The sequence below is a fragment of the Phyllopteryx taeniolatus genome, chromosome 16, assembly GCF_024500385.1.
Source record: "Phyllopteryx taeniolatus isolate TA_2022b chromosome 16, UOR_Ptae_1.2, whole genome shotgun sequence".
Classification (NCBI taxonomy): Eukaryota; Metazoa; Chordata; class Actinopteri; order Syngnathiformes; family Syngnathidae; genus Phyllopteryx; species Phyllopteryx taeniolatus.
In genome coordinates, this window is record NC_084517.1 from 16,292,026 (window position 1) to 16,318,925 (window position 26,900).

General features: G+C 41.8%; 1 protein-coding gene across 2 annotated transcripts in view; it reads left to right on the top strand.

Moving 5' to 3' along the window:
• mrc2 (mannose receptor, C type 2) overlaps positions 1-26,562 on the top strand; it is a 34,004-nt gene extending 7,442 nt beyond the window's left edge. Inside the window, exons 2-28 of one of the 2 annotated variants that reach the window (XM_061748280.1) lie at positions 1,836-2,240; positions 4,551-4,724; positions 5,734-5,898; positions 7,033-7,146; positions 8,360-8,503; positions 8,577-8,768; positions 9,469-9,623; positions 9,733-9,837; positions 14,002-14,117; positions 14,191-14,339; positions 14,408-14,631; positions 14,840-14,982; positions 15,055-15,151; positions 15,218-15,347; positions 15,840-15,872; positions 15,963-16,129; positions 16,210-16,378; positions 17,775-17,917; positions 18,573-18,684; positions 18,760-18,926; positions 19,004-19,112; positions 20,245-20,483; positions 20,832-20,994; positions 21,726-21,875; positions 21,950-22,063; positions 22,457-22,636; positions 23,136-26,562. In XM_061748280.1, the coding sequence (XP_061604264.1) occupies positions 1,836-2,240; positions 4,551-4,724; positions 5,734-5,898; positions 7,033-7,146; positions 8,360-8,503; positions 8,577-8,768; positions 9,469-9,623; positions 9,733-9,837; positions 14,002-14,117; positions 14,191-14,339; positions 14,408-14,631; positions 14,840-14,982; positions 15,055-15,151; positions 15,218-15,347; positions 15,840-15,872; positions 15,963-16,129; positions 16,210-16,378; positions 17,775-17,917; positions 18,573-18,684; positions 18,760-18,926; positions 19,004-19,112; positions 20,245-20,483; positions 20,832-20,994; positions 21,726-21,875; positions 21,950-22,063; positions 22,457-22,636; positions 23,136-23,383 (4,307 nt within the window). In that variant the 3' untranslated portion in view covers positions 23,384-26,562. The remainder of the gene's footprint in view (positions 1-1,835; positions 2,241-4,550; positions 4,725-5,733; positions 5,899-7,032; positions 7,147-8,359; positions 8,504-8,576; positions 8,769-9,468; positions 9,624-9,732; positions 9,838-14,001; positions 14,118-14,190; positions 14,340-14,407; positions 14,632-14,839; positions 14,983-15,054; positions 15,152-15,217; positions 15,348-15,839; positions 15,873-15,962; positions 16,130-16,209; positions 16,379-17,774; positions 17,918-18,572; positions 18,685-18,759; positions 18,927-19,003; positions 19,113-20,244; positions 20,484-20,831; positions 20,995-21,725; positions 21,876-21,949; positions 22,064-22,456; positions 22,637-23,135) is intronic. The other variant, XM_061748281.1, reaches the window with a different exon arrangement.
• Positions 26,563-26,900: the final 338 nt, after the last annotated feature.

The window sequence follows — 26,900 nt, forward strand, 5'->3', positions numbered from 1 at the left end:
CTTTTTCTTTTTTGTCTTGTCTGTGCTGCCCACACAAACACACAGCCGTGTAGTCACGGTGCCCTCGAGTCTGCGAAAACCAAATTGGAAATGAAAAAAAATGAGGGGGGGGGGAAATACATAAACATTGTTTAGAGCCAGCATAAAACAAAGGGTATTCAGTTCAACTCGTGTATTCTGGCCAATGGCCTGTAGGAGGAGCCATTACGATAGTGGGGCATATTTTTGCCTTCGGAGGATCGGCTGTAAAAATGATATATTTTAAAATTATATCTCCGTCGTCATATTAGAACAGAATAATTATTGTTTTTACAGATTAAATATTTAGGAATATATAATGGAAAATAAATACAGTTTTAAAGTATGTACATTGTTCTGTATTTTATTTTATTTGCATTTTCATTTAATTTATTCTTTCTTTGTACAATTACAATTTCTAGTATTTATTCTAACTACGAATTTTAACTAAAATATTTGGTTGTGCCTTGACGTAGGCCTTAACAAGTAAAAAAAATATATATTAAAATATATATTAGATGCAGGGGCATGCAGAGAATTTTGGAGGCGCAGGTGCTCAAAGTAAAGGGGCACATGGAAAATGTTTTTTTTTTTTAATTGTGGAAACTATGTAAATATAACGTGGGCACAAAATGCTAATTCATGGCTATGCAATACAATTTTGTAGCAACTCACTGAACAGCTGGGTAAAGTTGTCAAAGATGTCAAAGTTGATCATGATCATGATCATATTTTTTTACCTGCTTTTGTGCACGCCTTTGGTGAGGCATTCAAGAGCAGTTCGGTAATGCGTATAACGACGTGGGATCCTAACCCTAACGTCGCCCCCGCCACACTCTGAGGTGATGTAGTTGAATAACTTTTTCTGATGTTGATAAACAAAGTGAAATTCCAGGCCAAGCTAAAGTGAAATAAATTAACATGTGCATTCACTTGACACTTGATCATAGTGTCAGCAGAGGTCGCAAAACTACCCACACACTGTACTTAAGTAGAAGTGAAAAAGAAGTACCGATTCTGAAATGTACAGAAAAACTACAAGAATGTTTTGTCACATTGAAAAAAAAAACTGCATGAAAATCTCTTTCATGAACTTAAATAGTGCTCGTACTGAGAAGAAGGAAAATGATGTTGTTGTTTAACAGCTAGCTTGCGTTGGCTCAATTTTTATGCTATCGAAACGTGTTCCCATAGCTTTGCTAACGTTGTCAATGAAGGACCCCGTAAAGTAAATTCAAAGATTTGTTTCTAAATACATTAGACATGTTTGACGACAATTGCAGAAATCATATTCAAAGACAGAACTATGTAGTGCTCAATTGTGGAGAAATAACGTTAAACTGATTTTCACCATTTCAGTTTCCCAGATTTTGGCTAATACGGGGCCCAGTGGCACATTTGGGTCTGGCATTAGTCCCCCCCTTCCCCAACTACCTGTATATAAAAACTTCAGCGCCTTCGCCCATTTCTACCACTAGAACATGTAGCTAGCTAGCTAGCCAAACATACACTGAAAACGCATTGTCCCTGGATGCTACAATTTACAGAACAGCTCAGTGTCGTTGATTAAATTCCCAAACGAGGATGTGATGCAGCAGATGAGCCCGCTGCCCGGGTTTGGGTGGGCATTAAACCCACCCTAGTATTTGTATTTTGTTACTTCCCATAACTGCATGTCAGCGGCTATGTTTCATTTCTTCTATTTTTTTAATGGTGCCTACATTCCACTCGTTTGTCCTGTGTCCAATATTGATCCTTCCGGCAGCTCACATGGCACGTTCTCATCCACCGTATTGACTTGTCGCTTCCCTCCGCAGAGCCGCTGGCCTCCGATGACTTTGCCTTCTTCCACGAGGGCAGCCAATGGTGCCTGGGGGTGCACGTGCGCTCCATGGTCCTGTCCACCTCCTGCCGAGAGGCCGGCCAGCGCTGGAAGTGGGTGACCCATGGTCGCCTCTTCAACCTGGGCTCCTCGCTTTGCCTCGGCGTGACCACCGGCAACGACACCGTCTCCGGGCCGGGACGCATCCCTCTGAGCGTGTACACGTGCTACCGCCAGCCCCCCAAGGTGCGCTGGACGTGGAGCTGCGGCCAGGTGCTGGAGGACCTTAACAACTACTTGCCCTGGCCTTCGTTCTCCAACGTGACCACGCCCACCACGTCCAGCTCCAAATGGAGCGTGCATGGCGGCGAGCAGGACCTGTGCGCCAAAACATACCGAGGTCAGTATGCTACAACCTCCAAGGTGCAACACAAAACTGCTTTCTTCTCATTTGCTTACATTCATTAACTAATTTTGAGTAGGGAATAATCTATTGCAGGATTAGTCAAGTCTTTGACTGTTGGAGGAATGTTTGAAGCGACAGTCTTAACACTGGTCGACCCAGGGATGGGAATCGATGGGAATTTAGCTATTCCGATTCTATTATCGATACTGCTTATCGAGCTTTCATCATTTCTGCCGGGATATCAGCACTCTTTTAGTCCGCCAGGTATTGAATTTCTTCACGGGATAAATTTCCCAATAGAGTTTTGCCTTGAGTTACGACTGCCTTGATTTACAAGGTTTTCGAGTTACAAGCCTTTGCTTGGCCCATTTTTTTGTCTTGAGATAAAACCCAAATTTCCGATTCGAGTGCACCTCAGACCCACACTGCTAGATGGCGTCAGCAAACTTCACAACTTCTGGCCGTTATCAATTCACATTGGTTTCCTTGCTGTTGAAAAATAAAATCAGTTAGTGGCGCTAATGCACCATTAAGCTGGTTTGCCAACCGCCAATATACCCCAAAGAAGAATAAGGTAGATTGACTTTCCCTTTTTTTTTTTTTTTTTTTTTGTTTCAAAACAAATTTTCCCCATAGGAAATAATAAAAATATTAATTGGATTATGAAATGAATTAATAATTTTAAAAAAAAAATCCACAACGCAAAATTGACTTTTGTTGCTATATAACACTGGTTACACCTGCAGAGTCAAGTGGAGACTCTACTGCATATCCTAAAGTTAAACAGTGGAGTGGAGCTTTCAATTTAAACCACATGTGCGCGTGCTCCTTTCCTCCGTGTTTGCGGAGACGATTTGAAGTGTCGGGGGATGTTCGTCAGACGAGGAAGAACGCCGGTCAGCGTGGCAGCCCAGAGGAAATCTTTGCTCCCGCTCGCTAAATATGTCTGCCCTACTTTTCTGTCTTTCAAGTGTGTTCTCCCTCTCGTGCCCTTTTCCTCACACTGCGCTGAAAAATGCATGTGCACGGAAAAAGTCTGGAAATGCTGGATTCATTACAGTCATGGCCGCAGGTTTTAGTTCAGCATTTTTGTGATTGACATCGCTCGTTGAATTCAATCATTTTCCATTTTCATGTATATTTATATTCTGTAATTGATAATATAAATGTATCTAATTAATATGAATTTATTATTATTATTTCAATGTTCGTGGTTAAAATAACGTAAAAAATTAACATTAAATTAAATTAGTTGTAATGTTTTAAAAATAATTTATTATTATTATTATTAATGAATTTTACTTTCATATTAAAAGTCAAACTTTTTTAAATTAAAGTTGATTTTTTTTTACTATGCATTCTTTTCCCAGTAAGGTTTTTGATTTACAAATGGCATCATTTTCGGTTTTATGTAATATAATAATGTAATATTAAATTTTCAATTATTATAATTATTTAATATGTCATGAATGAAATGTAATTTTAACCAATTTGTATGAATTTATTGTTATTCCCATAAATTTGTGATTAAAATAATGTAAGATAACATAAATAACATTCAAATAAAATTTTCTGCGCTATATATATTTTAAAAAAATGCTTTCTTAGTATGTGCTGTATAATCACTCTAATTATCATGTTTGAAATTCACATTGATAATTTAAATTCCATGTTAATTTTAATTTCATATGAAATTTCATTTTATTTGTTTTAATATTTTCAGTTATGTTTGTGCCAGCGGCTATGTTTCATTTCTTCTATTTTTTAGTGGCACCTACATTCCAGTATTAAAGTATTTCATATTAATACATTTTTCAATTTAATTTGATATGATTTAATTTAATGTTTCAAATTTGTGTCAGTTATTTTTGTGATTCACATTTGAATTATATCAAATGAAACTATTTAACATTTTTCAGGATAATGAGATGGAATTCAACGTAATGCCATTTGATTTCATTCCCACAAACTGAGCGAATTTCAAAAATTCTGAGGAAAGGCACCAAAATATTGGAAACATCTCTTCAGTACGACGCTTCTTCTGTTGATGTTTGATGGGTTTCTTGTTTTTGCACCAAACTCTTCCGAGCTCGTCTCGCTTTGCACACTGGGAACGAAACAAAGAACTCCCCAAACAATTCAGATCCGGGGTTCTTCCGACCTCTGACGCTGACATTCAACCGCATGCCTTGTTTCCTGCTGATGTGTTTGTTTCCTCTCAAACGGCGACATCTTCTGATTCACTCCGCCAGCTCGGTCGTTAATTTAACAGACCTCCTGTCCTCTTGACCGTGCGCTCCTCAGAAATCTACACCATCCAGGGCAACTCCAAAGGCCAGCCGTGCTACCTGCCCTTCCTGTACGACGGGCAGTGGTTTCACAATTGCACCAGCATCGGGCGCAAGGACGGCCACCTGTGGTGCGCCACCACCTACGACTACACCCAAGACGAGCTCTGGGGCTTCTGTCCCGTCAACAGTGAGAGCTTCTTCTTCTATTTCAGGGGTGGGCAAAAAGTGGCCCGCTTTGTTCTTCAACTAAGAGAAAACCCATTTAAGGCAAACAAAGGAAGAATAATTGAAATGAGGGATCGTCCTTCCAGCATGACAAGGCTGCAATGGATGCCAAGTGGGCAACATTTGTGACATATGATATGATATAAAGTTAGTTTAGACAACATGAGAGCCCATTTAATGAAACGTAGGGCCGCAGGTAGACTCCAATGTGGAAGCGGTTCTCTTCTGCAACCGGTCTCGGTTGATGCAGAATCGTAACAGCAACAGCCTCGCTTGGATCATGACTGCCTGGTCCCCTCTCTGAGCAGAAGAGGAGAAGCGGCAGTAAAACAGGCAAAAATATAGGTTGATGATAATGAAATTAATTAATACGTAAGTGACAGTTACAATTTCATTATTCAAATAAACAACCTTACTATTTTAAATATTTTATACTGTAATAAATGTATTTATTTTTTCATTTTATTTATTTATCTCATTTTAAAAATTGGTAAATTTATTTCATGTGAATAATAGAATTTTAGAAATATGTTTTAAATAAAAATACATTTATAGTGGCTATATAAGGTCTACAGAGCCTTGCTCAAATGGCAAATTTTTTTGTGATGTAAAAAAAAAAAGATGACCAAGAGAAATCTTTCTTTTTAATTCCACCATTAATTTCACCCGCTGTATAACTTGTGCAACCCAATTAAAAAAGGAAAACCTTTCAAGGAAGAAAGTCAAATTAAACTGCGATGTGGTTGCACAAGTGTGCACACCCTCTTCTAACCGGGGATATGGCTAAAATGAAAATAAATTATGTGAAATATTTTGCATACACATTTGGAACTTTTTGGGGCCCGGCCCATCTGTCCATTTAAAATCAAATCTAACGTAGCCCTTTCAGCACCAAAGTTTGCCCGCCCCTATTTTTTCTCCATCTTGTCTGCATTTCCGATTGGCTTAATTCACCTGTTTTGACTGGTCAGGCGGCGGCTGCGAGACCTTCTGGGACACGGACCCGCTGACGCACAGCTGCTACCAGTTCAACTTTCACGCCTCGCTGTCGTGGAGCGAGGCCCGCATCAGTTGCCAGCAGCAGGGCGCCGACCTGCTCAGCGTCACCAAGCTGCATGAGCAGACCTACATCAACGGTTTGTTTACAAGCTTCGACTCTTTGACGCACAAATGATATGAAGGAAATGTGCCCCCATCCCCGCCTCCTGCTGAGGTCACTCAAATGACTCAGAGTCTCCAGACCTGCAACCATTTATGACAGATTTAATAACCACCAGTGAAATTCCAGCAACCCACAGTCTACGGGCATTAATGTTTTATTTAATTTAATTTTTAGACAAAAGTATTCATGATATAAATTTTTAATTATTTTAAGTAGACCACTATTATATATATATATATATATCTCCTTTGTTTCAAAATCCATTTTAATTATTTAATCAACCAACCAAAAAAAATAACTAATTAAATCCAAAATATGGGAAAAATATTTTCTTTCATTTACAGATAATGAATAATGATGTGTGTTAAAGAATGTATGTGGGGAAAAAATGTAAATAAATATGTAAGTGAAATAAATAATGTGAAAATGACAAATAAATAACTGTGTACTAAATTAAAATAAAATAGAATATGGAGGGGAGGGGCGGAATTACATTTTAGTCACATACATGTATTTGTGGTACCGGTCTGCCGGATTCGGTACCGGGGTCTGTCAGGTCAGAACAAAAAAAAAGGAACCCAATTATGCCCCATAAAGTGCTATGGATTCCAGCATCCATTTTGTTTTGGCAACTCATTCAAAATAGTATTCATTTAAATCAGGGTTAGGGGTCACCAACCTTTTTGAAACAAAAAGCTAATTCTACGGTACTGATTTAAGCGAAGGGCTATCAATTTGATACATACTTTTGAAATCACACATTTGCTAAAATTCCCTTTAATGATGCAATTATAAATAATACTGATATTCATCTATGTGAAGACACTGACCATGTTAATCATTTCTCACAACAGTTAATCAACAAGGTAGGGAACAAATATCAATATGCAACACTATTTCGATAAAATTGTTTACATTTTCAAATGATCACATTCCTTGGAAATCACAACGTCCGATGACTGTTGAGCAATTTTAAGAACAGCTCTACGGCTACTCATGGGCTCCTTGGTGGCTACGCTGGCACCATGTTGGTGACCTGATTTAAGGACGACCTAAAGCTGTTCTGCTGTTTTTTTTTTTAATTTATTTTTTTTTTTTTAAAAAAAAGGCCTGTTGACCGGCTACAGCGCTACCTTGTGGATCGGCCTCAATGACTTGGACATCAACGGCGGCTGGCAGTGGCCTGACTCATCGCCACTCAATTACCTCAACTGGGAGCAAGGTTAGCCTGTTGAAATGCATATACCTTGTCTGTAAACAATAGACATCAGGATACTTATGGGTGGCAGAGAGTGAGTGACGAACGCTGATCTCAACTGCAAATGATGAGAAAAACTTTTTGTGTTGCACTGCCAGATAGCTCCCAAAAGTTTTTTTTTAAATTTCGTTAAAAATATAAATATCAAGAGTAATGCAGATTGACAGTCACTAATGACGAGCAAATAATTGTTCAACAAATGAAAAATTTAATTTGATTATTTAAAACCATCTAAAAAGATCTATTTTTTTTTGGGGGGGGGGGTTGCAGATTTTCTCAACACCAGACAAGACAATACGCTGACACATTTGAAAACGGCTTACTTTAACCTGGATCCCTCACCGCATTGCTGCCGTGGTCTGTTTCGCGACGGTCTTGGTGCCGTAAAATGCGTAAATCCTCATGGCAATTTCTTTTTCTACTAAGCCAGCTAGTTAGCTTAGCTGCTAGTTAGCAAGATGTGTTGAACGAATCTTGCGTAACTTTATCCCCCGTCGCAGTCTGCCATGAACATACGTGCAGCTCCTCGGGCACGGCCCTCGGACGCCTCGTTTTGCGGACATTCTCGTCTCAGGCGAGTGTACGGCTCTGCGATCCATGTAATCGCTACAGTAGCTACTGTACAACTGCACATATGCGCATGCGCAGTAAGTCAAAATGCCGGCGAACATAAAGGAAGTTATGCGGCTTCACAGCATTGCAGATCTTCCATTTTCCATCCATTTTCAACACCGCTTATCCTGGTTAGGGTCGCGGGACGCTGGAGCCTATCCCAGCTGACTTCGGGCGAAAGGCGGACTACACCCTGAACTGGTTGCCAGTCAGTCGCAGGGCACATATAGACACGGACAACCATTCGCACTCACATTCACACCGTCACTGAGTGGGAACTGAACCCACGCTGCCTGCACCAAAGTCAGGCGAGTGTACTACTACACCATCAGTGACTCATTGCAGATCTTGTTAGAATAAAATATGTAATGTGTTATACAAGGTGGTATAGAGAAGAAGGCTAAAGTCATCATTCAAGCTATTTACCTGGTTTACCTATTTAGCTGTTTTTTCAATCACTCACAATGATTTGTTTACCAGTGATGCTATTGCCACCCTGAAATACATGTGATGGTGTGTATCCCAAAAGTCCAATCTGCGTTAGCATCGTCTTCTCGTTCTGCAGACCAACCGAACCATGAATACGAGGAGAACTGCGTGGTGATCAGGACAGAGTCGTCGGGTCGTTGGCAAAACCACGATTGTTCCGAAACTCTTCCTTACGTCTGCAAGAAGAGGCCCAACGCAACTCTGGACCCTTTCACTACCGGTCAGACCACCGGCAGATCCACTTTAACGAGCTCCGGAACCCGAATGACGTCACGTCTCTGGTGTCCCAGCAGACTCGTGGGCGGACGATGAGAAGTACGAGTGCGAAGTAGGATGGCAGGCCTTCCAAGCGGGCTGCTACAAGCTCGCGCCGGAAAAAGGCGACTGGGACGCAGGGCTGAGGACGTGCCAGAAGATGGACGCCAACCTGGTCAGCATTCACACGTTGCCCGAGATGGAGTTCATCCTGCGCAACATCAAGAAAGGTCATTTGCTCTCCACCATCCGTCTTTTTTCCAGCTTTCCAATGCACAGTAAAAAGTTGTTCTAATGTCATTTTCCCCTTAGGAACTAATATAAATGAATGTGTTCCTCAAACCTTTACTATCACAACGTTCAGGGAATGTTTTGAATCAAAGTCAATGGATAGATATAAAATAGATTTTCCTGATTAAACGTAGTGACCCATGTAAAGGCCAGATTGGAATAGATTGCGCCCCAAGTAAACAGTTGACCAGAGATCTTCAGGTGGAATGACAAAAAAGTCTGCATGTAAATCCAGCTATTAATCATGTATTTAATGTAGCCGAATTTAATTTATTGGAATTCATTGTATTTAAGTACTCCATTTTGAAAACGAGCTTTAAGCCCTTGGAGATTTTTTGTTTATGTTTTCAATGGATCTAAATCAATCAAGACATTTTTTTAGACAGATGTATTTCCGCCAGCGCTCAGCGGGACATTATTGTCGTTGTTTAAGTGTCACTCGGGAATGTTGGTCATTCCCTCCGCTGGTTGCCGCGGTAACCGCGCATCCCACGTTTCCCACTCATCCTCCCTTCGCTCTCTCTTTGAACTCAAGACGAATCTTCCGTCCAAACTTTCCGCGTTTCATTAACATTCCCTCCGAGCGCTACATCGCTGTTCCCATGTGTGTTCCTAACTGATTTGTGCATGCGCGCGCAGACACGGAGCAGCTGTGGCTCGGCCTCCACGACACGGCCATGCAGATGGACTTCCATTGGAGCGACCACACGCCCGTCATCTTCACCCACTGGCACCCCTTCGAACCCAACAACTTTCGCAACACTCAGGAAGACTGTGTGTCCATGTGGGGAGCCGTGAGTGACCCCTCGCGCCATCACAATCCGGACCTTACGGGTGCATGGGTGCGTGCGTGTGTGTGTTTGCATACACTTAGCAGCTAGTGTGTGTCACTTCCACGCACAGGATGGCCGCTGGGACGACAGCCCGTGTAACCTTACTCTGCCCGCCATCTGCAAGAAGGCCGCCACCAAGAACGAAGGCAAACCTCAGCGTCAAGACTGCAAACAAGTACAATACTCTTTTCAACTTCCTCTTTAAAAACCATTTTAGGACAAGTGACCATATTTGGTAACTCTCACTTGTATCTAGTAAAGATGCATCTCAAGAAATTATAATATTACAAAAAAAACTTTTGAGTTTTTTTTTTTTTTTGTAAGATAAGCCATTGTTCTGCAGATTTTTTTGCCTTGACTTGTGGCATCAAACTCAACTCAACTCACTTCCTAAAAATCAACAGTTTGGCAGATTGTGAACAATTCTTCCAAAAATAGGCTTCAAGCTGTTTAATGCAACTCCTAGATGATGTTTTCTGTCAAACAAAACATGAAACAACCATATAGCTTTGCTTTAGGAAAGTCCACTTAGCTTAATGCTAACAAACTATGCAAAAGGCCATAGATGCGCTAATGAATAGCATTTATGTGCCGGTGTTATAACTCTTTTAAGTAATGGATATTTGAACACAAACGGTGCATCACCACATGTAGACAGACAATATAACAATACTCACAGGCATATATTCTTGTAACCAACCACTCATGTTTACTGGGTCACTAACCATGGTTGTGAAACTCTTCTCCCTTTGTGTCTGCATGACTGTATTTATAAACACTGCCCCCGGTGCACACCAGGAGCCACAATAAATTCACCATGATCCACAAACTGTTTAATACATTGTACTTAATTATGGTATTACTGCAGTATATGTTTGCATAAAGTACAATATTATTGAGTGGTATTTTCCTTATTTAAAAACACATTTAAAAAAAAAAAACAACATTTTGGGCGGGAAGGTTAAAAAGGATAAATGGGTAAAGAAGTGTGCTCACGGAACAAATGAAATGTGTATCTCAAGGTGCCTCTGTATACAGTATTTATTTAAACATCCCTGTGTCCATGCCTGTTAAATCCAAATTGAGCCTTTTATTGCCGTCTGCAGCTACTGACAGTCTTGCAGGCCCGTTGGGAGCCTGAATATTGCTATGCATGAGCCAGCTGTTCATTCATCTTGGACCCCCAAACGCTCGCCATGAGCCCCCACCCCAGCCCCCTCTAACTGTTATGTACAACGCTTCGGAAGTGACCCTTACACACAGTCAGTGAGGACAGCGTGAATACAGATTAAATCCCACGTGGAGTGGTGTGTTGGGGTGGGAGAGGGGGGGGGGGCTTCACAGACATCTGTCTTTGATTTAGCATCCCCGTAATCATGTCCACATGTGCGGCCCATACATAACGCTGCGCTTGCATACAGACAAGAGTGTGATGGGTTTTATTCACTTTATTCACTCACTCCGCAGTGTTCGAAGGGCCGCACATGTAAATTGTGCAACTCAAACGATTTTTATGAAGCTATTTATGTCTGTACCGTTATATAGTAGTTTATTACAATGGGCCACAACCATTTGCTGGCAAAAAAAATGATGAATTAGAATTTTTTATTTTAGTGTCTTTACCGTTATTGATGCAATTATATATAAATGAGCTCTTAACAAGTTTTTAACCTTATCTGTGAACGAACTGGCCCATCTGTCCATTTTTAAAATGAAATATGGCACTTGTTTTTTTTTCCACCCCTGGTTTCAACGATGAAGAGCATTTGTTTTGACGGTGGTGGGACGGGTGGTCATGTGACAGGGGTTCACCCCCGAGGCCTAGTTAGTCTCCAGCTGAGCTCAACATGTGAAACAACAAGTGAAAGCGCCACGTGATGGCTAAGCTAACAAAACGGTCTTCGGTGTTTGTTGCTGTTCAGTGGACCTGCTGGAGTAACATGACACACAAATAGGGCGTATCAGTCCTTCAAACGTGATAAAAATGAAGTACAAGTAATGAAAAATGAAAGTATAACAATGCATTATCATAGCATACAGACACCATCCCTGGAGAGGCTGGATTGAACTCTTGAGGTCTTTTTCCGCAGTGCATTTGGTTGCCAAAAGGTGGCGCAGTGATTGCATTAGCAGAACCATACACTTCCTGTCGCAAATAAAGCGTCGTTTTTCAGACACCCGAAGAGAAGTTAAAGAGTTGATGACTTTTCCAGACGCGTCCATCATGCGGAGTGAACGCGATTTGTTTTGTCTGCAACAAACATTTGTAATTTGAAAAAAAAAATATTTGTAGGACTTCCTGTTGGATTACTGGACTATCACCTTATAAAAGTATCAGTTTATTCAGGAAAGTTAAATTCTAATCCTAAATTTAGTCTATAAATATTTGTGAAGTAGTAGTCATTCTTATCTTAGATTTTAATGTTTACTTTTACTTTGTACTATTTTACTATCATTAATGTAATGAAATGAAAATCTCACAACAACATAAAATAACATAACAACACTGGACCTTTTCTGGTATTTTAACCGTTTTTCATTTTCTGCTCATAAATGCTCAGAATTTGTACCACATTTGGAGTTTAGGAGTTATGTTATCTTTTTTTTTTTTTTTTATTTATTACCGAAGCTCACGAAGGAGTTCTGACCAGATCCATGTACAGTATATCTGTATATCTACATTATACTGCGCCCAGGTGGCCAAGGCACACAGACCAGAAGGAGCAGCACAATGTCCATCGGATTGAATCAAAAAGTGTGACAATAACGGTTGAATTCTTTACATTCTATTTAATCATGTCATTACTGTATGTTTTTATAAAATACTATACTGTGTTATAGACTCCTATTTTTCATATTAAAAACTTTTTTTTTTTTAATTGGGGGGTGTAATGGATTAATGGCATTTCCATTCATTTCGATGGAGAAAGATGATTTGAGATAAGTGTTTTGAGTTATGAGCGTGATCACAAAACCAATTTAAATTGTATCGCAACGGACCACTATTTATAAGAAATTCACAGTTTTGCAGTGGTCTTACTATTTATATTTAGTTGATCAGTTTATTAAAAATTAAATATACATTTACATTACATCTTTAGTTTAAAAAAAGTACGCTTGAATAAACTTTTTTTTTTTTCTTCCGAGAGTTGATCGTTTCTTTTCACTGTTACATTGATTTAAAGTTGGAAATGCATTTTCAGTTCTACAGCTACTGGTGTGGCCTGACATTCATTTAGCTGGTGGTGGAAGCAGGTGTAACATTTAACCGAACCCGTCGAAGCCTAAAGTGCGAGCGGCATGAAAAATGCATCGTCACAGCTTGAAGCGTTCGAGGTTTGCGTGCAGATGCTAAAACGAGGTAGTGGTGGCAGTGGTTTTTGCTTTTTTGGCTTTTTTTTTGTGCTCGCGTGTAGAAGAGTCGTCTGTCTCACCCCCGATGACCTCCTGATGGTTGACCGACATGAATAGGCACTCTTTCGTCCATCTTTTTTTTTTTTTTTGTGGGGCGGCATGACAATTCATATTATTTTACATTCCATAAAGGAGAGCTTTATTTCTGCTCACTTTTGTTTGCTGTTGTATTTTACAGCGGTGGTAATACTTGTTTTACCTTATATAGCTAAAGGAGAGTGACTCAGCGTGTGATGCAGTAGTCAATTAAAAAAAAAAAAAACTTCCAGTTTTTTATGATGTTTCTGGATGTACAAATACATACTACATTGTTATGATTTTGTAATGAATACATAAATTATGTGAAAATATTAAATGTATTTTGAAAATATAAATAAATGAAAAATGAATGAATGATTACATTATATTATATTAGTAGTCACACAGTTGTCTTTTTTAAATTATTGCTACATATAGTATTTTGGGGGATTGCAGCCATTTTAAATGCAGTCCCTACTTAGAGGCCTTGATGTTTTATAGGGTCAAAAATAATTCAATCAAAAGAAATGTGGTGGTAAAAAAAGTTTCATTAAGTTTTGCAGTCCCGCCCTGTTGTACCCAGGTTGGTTATGGTTATTCCAAAATGTATGTCTCTTAGCCCCCCTAAAATTGGTCTTAATTGGTCTCCCCTATTTTAGAATTTTATTATTATTATTTATTTATTTTTTGAATTTGATCAATTTGGTCGTTCGCAAGATCCCACCCCCACCGTGCCAACAAAATGTAGCAGTGACACTATATTGTGCGGATGGTTGTGTATGGACAGATGGAAAATGTCAGTCAGCACCCCAATCCGTTAAACGTAGTGACGCCCCTGCTGTATAACACATCCAAATCATATCAGACTGATGCTTTGAGAATGTGGAATGTCTGTCTTCCCCCGAAGGGCTGGAAGTGGCACAGTCCATCTTGCTACTGGGTGTCAGAGGATCTCTTGACATTCAACGAGGCCAGGAAGTCGTGCGAGGAAAACAAGGCGTCCCTCCTAACCATAACCAACAGGTACCGGCCACAAAATTATCAGTGAATTCCCCCTGAATCTCCCACTAAAGTGTCTTTACATTCCCCTCGCAAGGTTTGAACAGGCCTTCGCCAACAGCTTGGTGTTTGGTCGTTCCGATGATTCCTTCTGGATCGGTCTTCACGACCAGGGCAGCCCCGGCTCGTTCCACTGGCAGATCGGGGACCGAGTGTCCTACACCAATTGGAACCGAGACCAGCCAGGTGAGTCACACGTGGGCGGGGCAGGCCTCGGATACACCTTTTACGGGATACCGCTCACTCTCTTCCAGTCAGCGTCCAAGGAGGCTGTGTCTCCATGGCGACCGGCTCGACAACCGGCCTGTGGGAGGTGAGGGAGTGCGCGTCGTCGAAGGCCAAATACATCTGCCGCCAGAACCAGGACGCCACGCTGAGCCCCGAGCCCCCTGCCCTTGCCCCCCAGCCCACGCCCAGCCTCAGTGGTTCCTGCCCCAATGGCTGGAAAAGCAACAGCAACCTGCGCTACTGTTACAAGGTACCGAATTGATCGAAGGGTGTAATTTGTCTGTCTGTGCCTTAACATGGCCAGCAGCCCAACATATGGCAATGCCCCAGCATAGCCAATTTCCCACCATGAGCCAAAATGCCCAACACTGCCAAATATCCAATGCCCCAACATGGCCAACTCCGCAACAAACACTTCATCCTCCACTCTGTGATAAGCGATGCTGTTGTGTGTGCAGGTGTTTCACTGGTCGCAACTGGATCAGAAGCTGAGCTGGCTGCAGGCTCACTTGTTCTGCCGCAAACACGGCGCCAACCTGCTGAGTATCGGCAGCTCCGACGAGGAGCACTTTATTCTCCAAGTGCTGCACGAGGCCTTTGGGTGGGTGAACCATGATGATGATGATGATGATGATGATGATGATGGCGTTAGTGATGATGCTGTGACCCACAGGGAGTCTGAGGACCACGAGCAGCACTGGTTTTGGATCGGTCTGAACCGCAGGAACCCGATGGATAATGGCAGCTGGAAGTGGAGTGACGGACTAGCTGTGAGTGCTGGTGCTTATAAATAAATAAAAATAAAAACACAAAACATGCTGAAACCTGTTTACTAGGTCACTTACCAGAACTTTGGCCGGTACTACTACAACGTCAGGCAGTGCGCTGCAGCAGACTTGGGTTCCATGACCTGGCTGGCCATGCACTGTGACTCTCAACTGGACTGGATCTGCAAGATCCCTCGAGGTACAAAGACACATTTATGTACAGTGGTACCTTGACTTACAAGTTTCATTTGTTCCGCGACCAAACCACCACTTTTGTAATGCGCATTACAGCCACCTAAAGGACTAGAAGGGGGAGGAGCATCTGGCAGCACATCATGATTTCTTGTGGATTGTGGCACAGTTCAAGAAATAATTTTTGACATTCCGTCATTACAGTCCACTGGCATTGGGGCCAAGACGGGGCAGTGACCCACCAGATCTAGCTGTAGTGAGATAAGGCTTGCTACTGTATATGTGACTCCTGCTTTTTTAAATTCATATTATCGCCACCTACAGGACTGGAGTAGAACAGGATAACCCATGACATCATAATTTTCTAGGATTGTTTAGCACATTTTTAGGACTGTTTAGACCGCTACTATAAAACAAATAGTCCTAACGTACCAAACTGTATCAAACTGCTTGGTGAAGTAGCAAATTATAATTCTTCTTTGTTTTTCCATGGTTTTAGGAAGCATTGAAAAGGAACCAGAAGCCGCTGAAGGTCGGTTGTATTGTATTAGCTTTTATTTGACCTCGAAGCACATGAAAGTCATCAGTCTGATAATATAACACGGTCTGAAATACATGTTAGGAACCACGTCGCCAGAATGGATCGGCTTTCAGGAGGCCGAGTACAAGTTTTTCGACCACCGCACCACGTGGGACCAGGCCCAGAGAATTTGCTCCTGGTTTGATTCCTCGCTGGCCTCCGTCCACTCGGCGAAGGAGGAGAAATTCCTGGCTGGCACACTAAACCAGGCAAAGAAAACTACTAAAAAGGTCATTGGGAGTGTCATAACATCACAAAATGATGTTGTTGTTTTTTTTACATACTCTAGATGGTAAAGGTGGAGGGCGATAACTGGTGGCTGGGACTTCACACTTACGACAACGATGGACGCTTCCGCTGGTCCGACCGCTCTGTGCTCAATTACATTTCCTGGGCCGCCGGCAGGCCACGCCCCCTCAGTCGTGACCGCAGATGTGTGCACTTGACTGCCAGCAAAGGTGACAGGCCCACTCGCAGGGCCTTGTATTATTATGTACAGTGAGTGAACCCCAGTGGTGGGGGACTCGAGTCAACTTATGGAAGGCTCAAATTGACTTTGACTTGGTCTCCGTGAGACTTTACTTGACTTAGACTTGAACTACATGACTTGACAAGTTTACATGTGAAAATCTGCATTGTCAAGGTAGTGTGCCATTTGTTTTGTTTTTGAAAGAAAAGTTATTTTTTGTGTCGTGTGCGTGAACCTGGCAAGCACCAGTAGGCTTAACAGCAACGATGTGTGATTTACTCCCATATTATTATTAGGTCAAACCAGTGATTCTCCACTGGTGGGTCGGGACACAAAAACGGGTTGCGGACCCATTTTGGGTGGGTCGCAGGCAGCTAATAAAAGAAATACACACATTCTTCAGATTTTTTTTTTTTTTTTTTTTAGTACAGAACAGAGGTGTACGAAGTTCCCACACGGAACATATCAGGAAAGTGACTATAGCCACTGGTTTAATCTGTAAACAAATATAGTGCAGACTTTGGTGATACAGTAAGCTCATTTGAAACAGCATTTAAAAATGTAATATACTGTACATATGTTTTTGGAGGATATTTTCAAACCCCCAAAAATCTTTATTGTTCTTAACTTCTATCAATGTGGTTTGCTTTTGCAACAAAAGGAAAATGCTGGCCCCAGTGTGACAACAGTTGAGAACCACGGCTTTAAACGCTAAATATACTCCAAACTATAATACCAAAACACGTTATCATGTCAAACTCATTTTAGCACATTACTCTTAAAAATAAAAGGCGAAAAGATGATTTGATTCGGTAAAAATACCGCTTGGGTGTACCAAAAATACCAATTACTAGGTATTATTGTAATTACTACTTTTCTATCAGCCATGTTACAATTTTTTTTACCACTCTCATTTTTTAAAATACTTACATTGCAACCAATTCTTTATCTTAAGTTGCCGTTACCAACCTGATCAGCTGTTAATTTCCACCAAGGATTGTTCAACTATTGTTCAAGTTACCATAAAAAGAGGTTCGGTAATCAAAAAAATGCTTGCAATATCTCAACATTATCTTTTAAATAGCACAATTCAAGACTGTGTTCCAGATTTTAGCAAGAATCATGATTTGCTTTCCCGGGCCCCATAAAATGATGTGGCGGACCAGATCTGGCCCCCGGACCTTAAGTTTGACACCCGTGCAGTCGCGGGTGCAAGGCATTTTAGGACGTTACAGAAAGAGCACAAAAATACGCGAATTGGTGCGTGCGTTTTCCAGCGAATACTTGTAGTGTCAGTTGTTAGGCTTTGGAATTTGTGTGGAGGCGACTTTGGCGAGTGTTTACTGTGCTGTATATAAGAAGTTGTATTTGTGGTTGTTCAACAGCAGAGTGGGCTGAGCAGAAGTGCCACTCTGACCTGCCGTACATCTGCAAGAGGGTGAACGTCACTGGCACCGCCCCCCCGACACCGGCGTCCCCCCACCCACCGTCAGGCTGCCCCGAAGGTTGGGCCTCGTATCAGCGCAAGGTACACAAGAGGCTTTCATCGCTGGAGGATTTTGCACTTATTTGCAAGCTTCTTGTTGTTTAGTAGGATTTTGTACAAAAACAAATCCTGTACTGTAGTTAATAGAATACATACCTACATTTGAGTCAAATTGGATTCAATTAAATTAATTCAATGAAATTAAATGCGCTATATCCTCTTTAGAATTTTGCAGGATTTTATAAAGAATATTTCATTAGTTCTAAAAATATATATACTGTAATATATAAATACAATTCCAGACTACCTATTCACTTTAACATTTCCTGGATAATTTGCCATTCGAATTGATGTTTTATGTTCTGTTATTTTTATTATCGTGCTTGATTTCTTTTAACTGTGTTTGTACGCTGACCTTGAATGGCTTTACAGGCACCTTTAAATAAAATAAAGTATTATTATTATTATTATTAGATTAAAATGACAAGCGCAATGGTTTATTATTAATTGATATTTTATTTTCTATGAACAAAAACTGGAAAATAGACTAATTTGGAGGAAATAAGTCACACATTAACACATGATTTTCTACTAAGTTTTTGTTTGCTGGTACGAGTTAGTTTAGCTTTCAAAACAGTTGGGTTTACTAAACATGTACTGTATGTGTGAAACGAATGTTCTTTCGTGGCCTCGCTAGTGTTTTAGAGTGTTTGAGCTGCAGTCACAGAGGGCCACGTGGTCTGCGGCCAAAATCAAATGCGAACTGCAAGGAGGCGTCCTGGCCGTGGTGTCCAATCATCTGGAGCAAGGTAATGCAGCTTTATTATTCTTTCATTTTACAGCCGTGTGTCATGTAATCACGCCGTGTGCTCTCCTCCTCGCAGCGTTCGTCACCACCCTGCTGTCCAACGGCACCGTCGACCTGTGGCTCGGCCTCAGCTCTGACGCCAAAGGTCACTTCCAGTGGGCGCAGCCGGGCCTGCTGAGCTACACCAACTGGGCTCCGGGACAGCCGGTCGACAACAACGGGCCGCACCACGACAAGAACCCGGTACGGGCAGCGCCGGATGCGCTTGTTCTCCCCTGTTGTTCTTTCCAGGTTTTGATGGTCTCGCTGCGTCCTAACAGGGAAACTGCGTGGGCACGATTCACGGCAACCCGCAGAAGAACAAGGGCATGTGGGCCTCGCGGGCCTGCGAGACGGAAAGCATCGGCTACCTCTGTCAGAGGCAACAAGGTTTCCAAATTCCTTTGACTTACGAGTGTCCCGACTTTTCTCGAGTTACGAGCCCCTCGCCCCTTTCAATTTTTTGCTTCGTGTTACGAGCTATAATTTGAAACTTCAGAGACGCCGCCGCTCGAGTGAAGTTCGAAAAACGGAGACTCACCGTCATCGATACGCCGTAGGGCACACACATTTCTTTGTGATTTTCGTTTTCGGTGCATTCTTCGGGGTCAGAGCACTAGGCATCGAAACTGGAAACCGAAATTGAAACATTTTAAAGATTCCATAAGAATCGTAACGTTAGTCCCGACTCTTGATACTCTGTGGCCAACCCTAATCATGGCGCTCAGCTGACCGTGACCTTGATGTGCTGGGCTGGACTTCGAAATGCACTAATGGTCATCGCGATGTGTTGGTATCATTTTAATCAATGACTGTGTAGTAAATTAGCAATTTTTTTAGCATATTAAATAAGCAATTGAACATAGTTTTGGTGTGCTTGCTGTTGTTCATGTGAGAGTGCAATGGTATATGATAGCTAAGGGATAATACTAACTTGAACAAAGCGATAGTTGGAAACTCAGGCAAGCTGTCTTTTTTTTTAATTTCCTAAAAAGTTGTCATTTTGGTGGTGGGGGAGATTCCACCCAACAGCGACATCATATACAATATGACTAAATACTGCCACTTTACAGTTTAGCCCAAAAAGTTTTGCGCACCGGCTATGCATTAAATTTGGTCTCCACTTCTCCCGCTGACGTCACACCAAGACATGGGGGTGTTGATTTTGCCAATCAAAAGGGAATTATTTATTGACTAATTGCTCCCAAAGTAATTTATATTATTGGAAATGACTGCCAGTTTCTTTTTCCTGGAAAAAAAAAACATAAAATCAGTTTTCCTTATTAACAAACAGACAGTTTTTTTGTTTTTGGGAGGGGCTGAAATGGATTAAAGGGTTTTCCCTTCATTTAGACAAGCAAAGATGATTTGTTTTGAGTGTTTTGATTGACGAGCGTGTTCACGGGACAAATCAAACTCATATCTCAAGGCACCACTGCACGAGTAAATTGAATTAGAAACGTGTTCGTCAAGCTACCACTGTACACGGCATGTCCGTGACGTGACGCCGACCCTTGTTCAGATCCAGGTATGCCCGCGGCACCTGCCCTGATTCCCGCCACCCTGTCCAAGCGCCTGGAGCTGGGTGGCGTCACGTACCAGGTGGTGCAGAAGCGACTGGACTGGACGGGCGCCCTGCACCTGTGTAACTCTTTGAACGGGACCTTGGCGGCGCCCAAAGATCCCGTCCAGCAGGCGTACCTGACGTTGCTCATCAACAGCTTGCGGCGGCCGGCGTGGATAGCACTTTACAACTACGGGGTGAGTCCACTGACTCTCTACTAGTTCTCATGAGAGTCTTGCAAGATTTTGTAAAAAAAAAAATAATAAAAATCCGTCATTGTAATTACAGTAGTAGAATATGCACTCAAATGTTGGTCATTTTTAATAATGTTAGTAATTAAAATTAAAAAATTAAATGAAATAAAATATTTCTGGTCTCATGAGACTTTTGCAGGATTTTGTATAAACATGTAAAATATGCACCAAAATTGTGGTCCATTGTTTTTCTTTTTTTTTTTTTTTTTTTTTTTAAATAAAGAAAATGACAAGCGAAAGTACGGTTGCCGTGATGGGTTGCTTCTATACACTGTTAGTGTACATCCTCAGGGGCGGAGCTTCACCTGGCTGGGCGAGGAAGACTTGCCCTATTCCAACTGGGTGGACGGGCAGCCCAATCAGCTGTCGGGCTGCGGTCACATGACCACCACCGGCCTGTGGACCATGACCCCCTGCGATGCCAAACTCGATGCTGCCATCTGTCAAATTAGCGGTAGGTACCAATATCACCATGTATGGTACATTTTTGATTAGGAAGGTTAATTAGATAATGTAGTCCTAATTGGTAACAAGATTAAGTTCAATGTAAACTGTAAGGGGAAAAGGCATTGCCAAAATGACATAACTATGATATTGAAAGGTTTGGCATTATTTGCATTCTATGCACTTAACTCCTTCACTACCATGGACGTTAATGTTTGTCAACTGGAATCCAACCGTTTATTGCCACCGGCGTAAAGTATATATTCATCAAGTGCATTTTTCGATGGGTAGTAAAATGTGTTTCGTGACCGTAAGAAAAGATGACGCCGTTCAAAGTCACTTTTCTGCTTGACATGTTTCTTTTTCGGAGAGCTAATCTTCTCCTCTTTTTGGTCAGAAACTGGTGTTTTTGGTGAAACCAACCCATGTTCACTGCTGATTAATAAAGAATGGGGAAAAACTGAAAACTTTTTTTTAGGGGAAAAACGAGAGGGTAGTCTTTCTTTTGGTAGGTTTGGTGCTTATAATGTCACAGAAGACAATATTCTGTGGGTCTTGAAATGTCACAATGCTTTAAAATGGTCGGCAATATGCGCAACTCTGCTTTGAAAGCGACTGGCAATGGACGAGTTTGTATACATTTACAGCCACTTCATTAGGTACACCTACACAATCTAATCAGATCCAATATAAGATCCAAGATAAGTAGAAACATGAATTTCTGCTGTTTCTGCCAAGCAGGTGCCGCAGTGAGTCACCAGTGGATCTACCCGGGAAGTTGCCCCCGCTCGTTGGGCGACTGGGCGTGGGTGTCCTTCAGGAACCACTGTTACGCCTTCAACCTGCAAAGACTCAAACTGCAGCAGGACGCACGCTCGTCCTGCGAAAAAGGTATTGTTCACACTTTTTGTCAGGAACTTAATACGGCCGTGACGTATTCTCTACTTTTTTTTTTTTTCCCCTAGTCGGAGCTGAGCTTCTCTCCATCTTGGACGAGACGGAGAACGCGTTTGTGTGGGAGCACATCCAGAGCTCGGCCGAGCAGGCCCACGGAGCTTGGCTGGGAGTCAGCGTCAAAGGTCCCAAATCTATTTTCCCCCTTTTTCTTCCTCTAGCCCGCTCCGGATCAGTGTGACTCTGCTTTCATTACAGTTGTCTTACATAACCATGAAACCAGATGTCGGTGAAGTTAATGTAAAGAAATAATCATTCCAGCATTTGCTCACTGATTTTGAACCAGGGGGTTTAAAAATCATTTTTGGACAAACATTTATATGTACAGCGGACCCCTGAATATTCACGGTCCGGCACCTGCGAATTCACCTATTCACTGATTTTTTATTTTATTTTTCATTTTAATTTTTTTCCGATATTTTGGGAGAGGAACCGACCCCGAAAATGCTTATTGGCGGTATAACTAATAATTCTCAAGCGTATCCCTGTTGTTTTGATTGCGCGTGCGTGCATCTTAGGCCGAGGTCTGGTGTGGAGCGAGGAGACGGAGATGTCGTACACCAACTGGGAGTCTCACGACGTGGCCTTTTCCGTGCTGTCGCCCAACTCCTGCTTCTGGATCCAGAGCAATAGCGGCCTTTGGAAGCCCGGATCGTGTCAGAATCGAACGCACGGCGTCATCTGCAAGCGGCCGAGAGGTAAGCCTCGATCTCTGATTATCTGTTTTCTACAAGGAATGCACACAAATGAATAATAATAACTGGGATTGGATTGGTGGATTGAATGGATTAAATGTACTGAGTAAATACATAAATACGTGCATAAATACAAGTTTTATTTGTTATAATAATCAAAAAGAAAAATAAACCCCTCCAAAAATGTTAGCGTTTTTTCCCCCAAGTAACTGACTACAGTATATATTTATTTTATGATTAATGCAGAATAGTTATTCAATTGCAGAATTCATGTATACAAATAAAACACTTTCACTTTCTTTGTTTAAATATCCGTTCTTTAAAGCGTTATAACACTGCCACATTGATGCTATTAGCCCGTCTATGGCATTTCCCATTACGGGTTAGCAATAAACCAGCGGACTTTAAGGCAAATTTATGTAACATATAATTCTCTTTGTTTTACGTTTGATTTGACATGTTCATACATTGACATAATCAAACATTTATTTGCTTTTTGCAGTTATCGAGTCCTCCACCGAGTTGCTGAGCGGCGACCACCTGCCCACACTGATCGTGGTCCTGGTGACGGGAGTGGTGCTCGTGGTTCTGATCGTGGGCATCATCTACCTGTACCGGCGGCGCGGCGGGGTGGGCGCGCGTGGGTCCTACGACGGCGCCCGCTACAGCCGCACACATTCGGGCCAGGGCGAGCAGGTGGAGAAGAACATCCTTGTGTCGGACATGGAGCTCAACGAGCAGCCCGAGTAGAACCTTCCGAACTGGGCCAGACTGGACCGGAACCTTTATTTTGCAAAGCCAAAAATAAGAATGAGAAAAAGAACCCCCTAAAAAGTGAAAGGCTGTGTAGAGCGCAGCAGCATCTCAATTTAAAGGAGTCATATTATGCATGTTCCCCGCCCCACACAATTTAAAACCTTCCCAAGTTTTTTAATAACATGTCTGTGACATGCTTTCCTCAAAATACCACAACGGTTAACAATTACAGCACAATTTTTACAGAACAAAGGAAATAATCCAGTTTTGTCATGCAAGAGAGCCACTGCTAACGCCCGCCCCTTCTACTGCAGGGCCAAGCTGAACACGGCTTTCGTTACTGTGACAGAGCTAGGGGGTTGCGACGAGGCGAGTGGCTACAAAAAGAAGAAAAGAGAAAGATTCAATTGTAGTTTCATTCATGGGGCAGCACTTCATCGCCAAGTCGACCAATTAATCCAGGCCCCCATACTAAACCCACAAAAGATTTACTTTGTTGAATTTCATTCCTATACAGTGCTGCCTTGAGATACGAGTGCCTTGACGTGAGTTTTTCGAGAGCCGTATTGTCTTGAGGTAGGAGCTAAAGCGGCAACTCACTTCACAGCATCTGGCCACCATCAAATGACATTGGTTTCCTTGCAGTGGAAGGAAAATGTCAGTAGGTGGCGGTAATGCGCCGTTACCTTGTTTGCCAACTGCCAATAGAGCCCAAGGAAGAACAACAAGGAAGGAAAATATTATATGCATTTTTTGAGACCGATGCTGATTCCAATATTTGGTAGAATAAAATTATGACATCCGATTAATCGACCGATTCATTTGAAAAATGTATAATGAATAAAATAACTTCTTTTTAGTCCATTAACACTTAACAACAATAAAGACATGAATTGCAGGCAGAACATTTGACTTTTTTTTTAACAATACTTTGTCATTTAGTATTTGATGAATTTTACAACACGGAGAAAAATCGGCAAAAATCGTCCGATTGTTTTGCAGATTTTTTCAATGTTTATTTCCATGTCATTATCTTTGTCTTCTGCTGTAATGTGCTAATGTATGGTAAAATATAATTTGCCGATTTTGAAAGGGCTAATATTGGCCAATTAATCGGTCGAGCCCTAGAAAATACATTAGTTAGTTGTTGTTTAGTGCTCATATTTTGCAGGTTATTTGGAGAGCAGATTTTCTTGTAAAAAGAAAAAAAAAACTATTTTGCTGTTTTTGGGGAAGGCTGGAACAGATTAATTGGCTTTCCATTCATTTCAATGGGGAAGGATGATTTGAGATAAGTGTGTGGTCACGGAATGAATTCAACTGGTCTCTCAAAGCGCCACTGTACAGGAAAGATTTTCCATAATACGTCCCCTTGAAGTCTTTAAGAAATAAATGACTCCGGAGCTTTTCTCGCCAAGGAAGCCGCTCGCTCTTCTGCTGCCAAATTCAGTTTTTCTTCTCGCTTAAAAACCAAGACAACACCAGCACAACCCTGACTTATTTGATGTCATCATCCCGACCCCGCCCCTTTCCCTTCGGACACGTCAGCATCTGAAGACGAGGAAGAGGATGAAGGAGGAGGAGGTGTCCACATTTCCAGTGACGTGAGCTCCTGAGCTCCTGCTCCTGCTCTGTTCTTGCACTTTTCTTTGCCTCCACCTGGAGCTGAGTCAGCAAATTTTCCTCCCTTGTATTTACACACGTCTTCACATCTATTTATGTTTTGGTCAACGTATTTGCTTCTCTTCCTTTGTAGCTTGGTTCAACAGATTAGAAGAGTTTCTTCATGCTTCTTTTTTGAGTTTGTTTTGGAACATTTGCAAACTATACCCCCCCTCCACCCCAGCCCCTGACACGCAATACAAGACTGTCGTTTTCACCCCACTAAAGGATTTTGAACGATTTCCTAATCCAAAGAACATATATACATATCCATATAACGGGTTATGGGAATTATATTCTCACAAATATCGGAATTTGCATCGGCCTCAAAAAGTCTTTATACGTCAGGCCCTACTTAAAACCTTCATTCGAAACTCCATTTTGAAAGCCGTACCCAGGCTTTCTGACCCTAATTTGAAACCCTGACGCAATCTCGAAACCATAATTTGTGACCCGAAAATGTTTTTGATTGAAATTCTATCCCGGTCTTGTGCAGACTTGAAACTTGAGACTTGAGACTTTGAAACCCTAACCCTGACTCGGAGCCCTGCTTTCAAAGTCCTTATTTGAAATCCGTCTTTGAATCCCTAACTCAGACTTCAAACCCTGACTTGAAACCCAACTTTGAAACCCTAACCCTTTGTTTGAAACCCTATGACTTGAATTTGTTGTTTGTCAACATGTTCCCTCTCTTTCTTTCTTTGTTTCTTTCTTTGTCTCATCAAGATATTTGGAGACTTTTCCAGCTTCTCTTTTTTTCCCCAGGTTTGTTTCTTTTGGAAAGTTTGCCAACAACCGAGATCCCTCCTCCCGACACCAATGTAAATACCAGATTGTTGTTTTTACCCCCCAAAAAGCAGATTTAGGATCATTTCCCTGTCTTTCCCCCGCCTGCAGGAATGTTTTTGTGTGTGTGTGCTGCTGCATGGATTTCGACTGAGATGGAAGGGGGGGAGGAAGAAAAGGTGTGTGTGTGTGCGTGCGTGCGTGCGCGTGCGTGCGTGCGTGTGCGCGCGTGTGTGTGTGTGTGTGTGCTGTCTCCAGCTGTGGAATGTTGAGTCGGCAAGAAGAGCCCAGTGGCACGTCTGGAACCAATCGGAGAAGAGAAAGAGTGAAGAGTGGGTGGTTTTGGGTGTGGGTGGGGGGTTTGGAGCTCAGGGACGTGAGGGGAGCGGGTGAAAAGGGGGGGGGAAGCAGTGGAGGTGAAGAAGGGATCAAGCGTGGATGAAGGAGAGGAGGGAGGTGAGGAGGAGTCCAGGATGTAGGAAGAGGTCGTCCGCCCTCTGGTGGCTGTTGGCTGTACTGCAGCCTCAATGTGAGCCGTCAATCAAACTTTGAACGTGTGCGGTGTGTGCGTGTGACAATCCTTTTCCCGCCATTAAATCTGTCAATCCGGCCACGTGTTGCTCCTGTGAATATGACCGCAAGTCCCGATTTGGGCAAAAGTGTTGTCCTTTTTTTTTATATATATATATATATATGAAATGAGGAATTAAAATATATATATGTTCTCTGCGCTTTTGCTTCTGTTATTGATCATTTTTCGAATTAGCTTGCGCTTCATTGACATTTATAAACAGATTTAATAGCAAAATGTGAAATAGAAACTGTAATGTTGGTAATTTGGCAGTAGAGGGCGTAGCTCGCCTGTCCCATACCTCTTCTAATTTGAAACCTTATGTCTTGAAACTCTAACCCTGACTTCAAACGCTTACACGGGTTTAAACCTTAATATGAAACCCTAACATTTGTTTGAAACCCTAACTTTTGTTTAAAATCCTAACCCAGGCTTCAACCCAATTTTAAACCCCCAACTTGTTTAAAACTCTACTATGAAACCCTAACTTTG